General features: G+C 42.0%; 1 protein-coding gene across 2 annotated transcripts in view; it reads right to left on the bottom strand.

Annotated features, from left to right (window-relative positions):
• The window catches only part of LOC109528667 (nucleolar protein 4-like), a 45,577-nt gene that overhangs the window by 19,794 nt on the left and 18,283 nt on the right, over positions 1-7,500 (bottom strand). For both annotated transcript variants that reach the window (XM_019891556.1, XM_019891557.1), the window contains one exon: positions 3,867-4,020. In XM_019891556.1, coding sequence (XP_019747115.1) covers positions 3,867-4,020 — 154 coding nt within the window. The remainder of the gene's footprint in view (positions 1-3,866; positions 4,021-7,500) is intronic.

Raw genomic sequence — 7,500 nt, 5'->3', positions numbered from 1 at the left:
TTCCTGATGGATCATTTTTTGGTTATTCACTGTTTATTTTATATTGTTCCATATTTGTTGAACTGTTTAATGAAAATGCTCAAAATGAATGAACAAAAAATATTTTAATTTGGTTGTAAACATGTACAGTGATCCCTCGCTACTTTGCGGTTCGTTTATCGCGGGTTCAGTGCATCGCGGATTTTTTCAAACATATAATTTTTTTTTTTTTTTAATATACATGGAGTACAGTACTGTATATGATGCTCTATGTGACTCGCTGTTGTTTTGCAGCTTCTCGCGGACCATTTGCGGACTTTTTGCGGACTTAAAAAATAAGTAAATAAATAAATTAGTATTTTTTTTTGTTACCTGTTTATGTTAATTGGTCGCTACTTCGCGGATTTTCGTTTATCGCAGGTGGTTTTGGTCCCCATTAACCGCGATAAACGAGGGATTACTGTACTTTCTATGTTAAAGCTGGCAATTTCCGACAATGACCAATGTAAAATCAACTATCAGAACATTTGAACATAAAAGTACAACGACAATACAGCGATATTCATAATAGAACAAACTCACATGCATATATTCTTTATTCTTTGCGAATATTACTGCAGCCGAGTGGCTGTGAAAATCTTGTTCGTAAGTGTGGATTAATATTGCACCCCCGGTGGCCAAGTTACATACACCAAGAGGAGCCGCAATGAATTAATCATGATGTACAAGCGCTTTAATTGTGTACATTATTATGACCAAAGGTTTTCATTAACTAAAATATTATACAGTGTTATTTACCTTATAAAAAAATTGTATAGTTGGGTTTTTGGGTGAGGCTGGAATGGATTAATGGCATTTCCATTCACTTCAATGGAGGATGATTTGCGATAATGAAACAAATTGAACTTGTATGTCAAGGCACTACTGTATGTAGTCATCATGAGAAGATGCTGCAGGTCCACGTGATCCAAGGATTAGGCATATCCACCATCATACAGTCCAATGATGGCGACTGCTCCAATTCCACATTTGAAGCGCCGGCCTGGTAATGCAAGTCATGAGCCGGATTACTCCGCATGAAACATCTGCCCGTCAGGAACTTTGGATGCTAAACGGACATCAATTCGGAGCGGGACATTTGCGTAAAACCGATTCTGGGAAAGACCGAAATGAGATGAAACTTGTTTTTTCAACATTCCCTGGCAAAGTTTCAGATCATGGACCTTTCACCATCTTGTCAGTTAGAGCACTGTTCTTCATCTTCTCCATATTTCCATGTTCCCATGTAATCTTCCATCGTTGTTCATGTTGTCGATCATACCATACCGCAATTCTTGATAAAGAGTGAACCCTCTCCCTACAGTGGTGCCCTTGAAATACTGTACAAGTGACCCGACTTGCTGAACAAGAGGTAATGGATGTAGGATTTCCCCCCCCAACCCCCCAAGTGCTCTTCTTTTTGCGAAACTGGCAGGTGGGTTGCGGGCTGTCTGTCATCCTTTAAACCTTTCTCCACTCAGCCTGGCAGCTCTTGTCACTAACAACACTTGAAACCACACTCAACTAAGGTGCGCACTATGGATGAGGGTATGTGCGCATGTCATAAAATCTTCATCAAATGCACCAAGACAATGCTGCAAATAACATTTCCTGTCCTAAAAACCATAAAAGAGTCTCTGTTACAGTTGCTGCTTTAAAGGCGATGGCATACAAAAAGTGACTCACACGCTGACGTGCAGGGTGGCGTTGAAGTTTGGCTACAGGAAGCTAGTGGACCAAATCCAAACAAACAAAGTGTGTGGAAGATATAAGCAGAGATGTTGCTAATTGGCGCTAATGATGCATGTGACCAAGAATGTGAGCAGTCATCAATATTGAATGCATGAATAGTTGTTGACAAATAGTGACAAAAGAGCTCATTAAATATTCATTGACATTGCTAAGCTCCTCCCACAGCACTTAGGCTGTGGTTTGAAGTTACTTATGTACTAATTTTGGAATTCTAAAAATTGTAAAAGGGCCAGAATGCCCTCTGTACTGTATGTTGCCGCTTCACAAACCACAAAAACTATCACTAACTACTTTCCTATAAGGTATCTTATTTCATTTTTGACTCAGTGACACAGATGATAATCTAAATTCTCAAACTGTGCATATCAAATATCACTAATGTTAGTTGACATTTACCGCACCGAATATTGGATTGTAATAGATTGGGCCACATGTATTGGGGAGGTTTCATTTAAACCAAGGTTGAACTTGCTGGCCAGAATGTTTGGCACAAACACAACACTGATCATCACCAAAATAATAACATCTACTAACATCTACAAACAGCTCAAAATGTGCTCAGCACAACACCTACAGGTTTCCGATGGGAAGCAACACAAATGCCAGGAAAAGCCTACCAGAACAGCTAAGGTTCATTTGGGGTTAATCAAAGGGACTAAAAATGGTGGCAATTGTGTGCTGACTCCCATTATAAGTTATAAGAGGGTCTCAGGTGTTTGTTTTTACTTCCCCTCTTGATTTTTTTTTTAAATTTAATGGTACAGGTTAACGGTCACATTAATGGCGGAAAAAGTTTTACAACGTATTGTTGCGGTTGCGTGGCAGCCCGGTGGTCCAGTGGTTAGCGCGTCGACCTCACAGCGCAGAGGTACCGGGTTCAATTCCAGCTCCGGCCTCCCTATGTGGAGTTTGCATGTTCTCCCCGGGCCTGCGTGGGTTTTCTCCGGGTACTCCGGTTTCCTCCCACATTCCAAAAACATGCATGGCAGGTTGATTGAACACCTCTAAATTGTCCCTAGGTGTGAGTGCGGATGGTTGTTCGTCTCTGTATGCCCTGCGATTGCCCGGCAACCGGTTCAGGGTGTCCCCCGCCTACTGCCCGAAGACAGCTGGGATACGCTCGAACACGCCCACGACCCTTGTGAGGATAAGCGGATCGGAAAATGAATGAATGAATGAATGAAGGTTGCGGTTTTGGCATTTCAACAGGTGTGTGTAGAAATGTCCATCTCATTCAGGACACATGCTACTAATGCTTATTATCACCGGCCGCAAATCCACATATTTTCACTATTAAATGAGCAGGTTAATGTTTAATAATAAACATCAACATTTCTTGACCGATTGCAAGCATCCCAATTTCAAATCCCACATCCAGCATTTCAACAATTCATTTGATTGCACAGCATTTCTCTGGTCCGTCGGCTCCTCATTATTCACATGCAATTTCCACAGAAATTGCTTTCCCTCACTGAGTGGTTCTCAAACCTTTTACATCAAGTACCATCTCAAAAATGCATCGCTCTCCAAGTGCCAACATAATTGCCAGTGCTAAAATATAGCAGGGGAGTAGGCCTCAAAAACGAGGCTGAGCCCAAGGAGGATATTTAGTGTGAATGTAAGACACTGAAACATTATGCAGAGTTTGAACAGGTACACTGATCTTAAAAAAAGGAAAACAAGCAAATATACCCAAATAATGATTTATTTAAAATGGTTTGCAAAGAAAAGTTAAGTGCAAACTATACCGAAATAAATATTTGAAGACAAATCACTGTAAAAGATTAAATGCAGATACTTCAAAGTTAAATGCAACTGAACTGTACTTAAACATAAGTGAACTGGGTTAAAAAAAAGGGGGGGTGGAATGCAAAACGTAAGCCAAAGTAACACAGAACATTGAAGTGATTCTTTCTTGTCTCACAACTGATATAATTCTTTGAGAATCACTGTTCTAGTTTCTATTATTAGCACAAAAGCTCCGTAATACAACCGGCAACTACTGGTTTGATGTCTGCGGCTGCTCATTTAGGCACCCAACTAGGTTGGACTGACTTAACTACACCGGTGTGGATAAAAAAAAAGCGGAGTCTTACCATCGTCCTCCCTGTTGCCGGCGATGTTGGGACTGTGGCACATGGTCTCTGCTCGGCCGGCCAGGCTAAGCTGCGACGTCGCTCCCGGCTCGGCTGGCAGCCACGAGGGCTCGCTCATGTCGGCCTCGTCCTCGCTGTTCACTGACGCGTCATCCTGGCTCCACGCACACAAAACAGGAAGCGGTCACAATGAGTCGTAAAGCCACACGGACACGTGCGCATGTTGTGTAGTTTGTCTTTGTGGAACTTCCTTGATGTATAACATACACCATCCATTGGTGCATCGACACACAAATGATTTCACAAGTTATGAGTGCGACAAGAAACAATTTGTTTTTAATTCTATTTAATTACAAAGTTCATCATTACTGTATGTTTTTATCAAGTACAATATGATGTTTATGTTGGGAAAGCTAGATTGGATGACATTTCCATTAATTTCAAAGGGAAATGATTTTAGACACAAGTGTTTTATTTGTGAGTGTTGTCTAGCAACCAATTCAACTCGTAGCTGAAGGCACCACTGCACTTCTCGGCTTAACACGTGAACAACGCAACATTATAATTTTTGCTAAAATGCTCAAATGGATCACTGAAATTCAAACAAGCGCTTCTCTCCTGTGCTGTGTTGTTGTTGGCCCGCGATGCTTTTCAGACGATTCGCCACATTAGCATCCATTTGCTGGCCACACTGGGGATCGACCGATCAGTGTGCAGGCTCACACTCATACACACATTGGGTGTGTTGAAGGCTGTTCTGCAGCACACACAAAGATGCTATAGCAGGTGTTGCTCGGCTTGTGTGTGTGTGTGTGTGTGTGTGTGTGTGTGTGTGTGTGTGTGTGTCCAGAGCAGTGGCCGGACGGACATTGCTAAGCTAATCAAGTTAGCCCGTGGATAAACGGAAGGATCTTTGTCTCTGTGCGCTCATCTGCTCAGCAACATCCCGACCAAGGCAGGACAAAACATCCAAAACCTCAGTGTGTATTCTTATTACCCACCCTTCAGCATTACAACAACTGGATCAAATATTGCTATTGTGATGTATGATTATCATTTACACGTCAGCAGAGACACAGCTGGATCGAATATCGATAATGTGGTGTATATCGTATCATTATCGTTTTTTTCTACAGGAATTGTGAGCTATTGTTATCAGTTATGCTACATGGTTGACACAAATATGGATCAAATATCGATGTCGATACAGCTCCACTTTCATCGAAACTGTAGTATAAGTAACAACAATAAATTACAAAATGGATGTTTCAAGCAGATGTTGTGACACTGTAGCATAATTGATATAGAAACATCAGGATTTGATATTTGTCCCAGTTGCAGCAATGCTTTCGCATAAGATCTAAAATATACGATAAATCTCAGGATCGATATTTGATTTACTTGTATCGATACTGTAGCGTGCGTCGCAAATATACATCACAACATCAATATTTCACATTGTATCGATACTGTCAGACAAGCAACAATACGATACAGCAATAACGATACAATGCATCATAATATTGATATTTGATCCAGTTGTATTAGCACTCGAGCACAAGCAATAATGATACAATACATAATATTAAATTTTGATCAGGTTATATTAATGCTGTAGTAGAAGCAATAACAATATCATACCACACAATATTGATGTTTGATTCACTTGTGTCAACACTATAGCGCAAGCGACATGATACAGCATATCAATACTGGATCCAGCTGTAGTGATAGTGTTTTGCAAGTGATAACGACACAACATAGCAGCAAATTGGTATTTGAGTCAACTGTGCAACAGCAATGCAATATATCAAAGTTTGATCCGGTTGCACTGGCACTGTAGCCTAAGTTATCAATACGATACCGTGTAATATCAGCTTTGGATTGTATTAACACAAAAGCGCAAGCCATAACGATATGTGACAACAATGACAATGATATTTGATCCACTTGGACAAACAGTAATGTAAAACACACTGATATGGATATTTACTGTATGTGAGCGCGAAACGTGTTTGTCCATTTTATGAAATGAATGAAGGTTTATGATCTTATGGGGGGATGGAAAGGGTCTCTCTTTGTTGCCATGGTGCAGAGCTGCTGGACCCTCAAGCTGGCATCAACATCACCACTCCCAACCCACCCCCCACTGCCTTTACCATCAGCACCACCACCCCGCTTAAACCTCCCTTGCCCCTCCCCCATGCCTGCACCCTCTCATCCTGACAACTCCCAGCACCTCGGCCTCCGAGCAGCCCCCCCGCGCGCTCACGCACACACACATGCGCACACACACATGCGCACACACATGCGCACACACACACACACACACACACACACACACACACACACACACACACACACACACACACACACACACCCTCCTTTGTCATGGTGTTGCCATGTTACCTTGGCAACCTAAAATTACAACCAAGAGGATTCAGTGCTATTCGCTATGTGCTATATTCTCCCATTTGTGCTTTTTTTCTATGCAGATTCTCCTGTCCAGACTTCTGACACACCTACCGCACAACCTGGGATAATCGCGCAAACAGCAGAACCACGATGCACTAGCATTCCAGTCTCCCTGGGAATCCTGGAGACAACAACTTGACTGGAGACTTGTGAATGTCATTGAAATCCATTAAAAAGATCCAAAACACCGTACATTAGTACATGCCTGATCCAGAGGATGTGTAGTCGGTCAGCCACTTGGGATATGCTGACATGTTGAAGGTCTGCATTTTTTATTCTGTACAAAATGAATCCAATAAAAGTAACTTTCCATCAGTAAAAAAGGTTGTTGTTGTTGAACTTTTTCCAATGAGGGCCACAAATACAGGATCGCTATCTTGGGGCAGGAGGTGGGATATATCCCGAACTGCTTGCCATCAATCACATGGCACGCACAGACAAACAACCATTCTCACCACACTCAAAATCACAAATTGGGACAATTTAGAACAGGGGTGCACAACCAGGCGATCACGATCGACCGGTAACCCGTGGACTAGTCCTAAGTCGATTGCAGGAGGACTAGGGGGAAATGGGGATACATGTCTGTATGCATGCTATTAATATGATATATTTTTGTGTTAGTGTACACTGCACCATAAGCATCCTAACAGTTTCTCTTTCACAAAAAATATCTTTAAAAAATAAAATAAAAAAGCAGGTCACCTTTCACCTACGGTGGCGCGTGACCTGCATCATCGGAAGTTGTTAGCGGCCAGCAGTCTGCTTGTGCAGCTTGCGTTAAGAGCTGTTGCAATATATCTCTTTTAAATTGTTCATCTCATTCAGTTCGTTTCGTCTACAATTTACCGATGGCACTGGCAAAGAATGGAAATCTGGAGTGCCAGGAGAAGCAGTTTAAAATGGTACACGCGAGCTACGATAGTGATGTTCATGCGTTTAACACGCCGCATAAGTGCTTCCCATGCCTCCGCGTCAGGTCTCCCACTAAGGTAGGCAGTGATTTCCTTTTCACAAACTCTTGTATCTACTTTATTTTTCTATTTCGTTCATGTTAGGGACCGTTGGCTGTCGCTGAGCATGTGTGTGCATGCGTGCATGGGCGTGTGCACGTGCGTGCATGTGTGTATGCGTGCACGTGCACACATATACATATATA

Source organism: Hippocampus comes, unplaced genomic scaffold, assembly GCF_001891065.2.
Source record: "Hippocampus comes isolate QL1 unplaced genomic scaffold, H_comes_QL1_v1.1 scaffold174, whole genome shotgun sequence".
Lineage (NCBI taxonomy): Eukaryota > Metazoa > Chordata > Actinopteri > Syngnathiformes > Syngnathidae > Hippocampus > Hippocampus comes.
The sequence above is the reverse complement of the archived record's forward strand: the minus strand, read 5'-3'. Positions and strand labels throughout refer to the sequence as shown.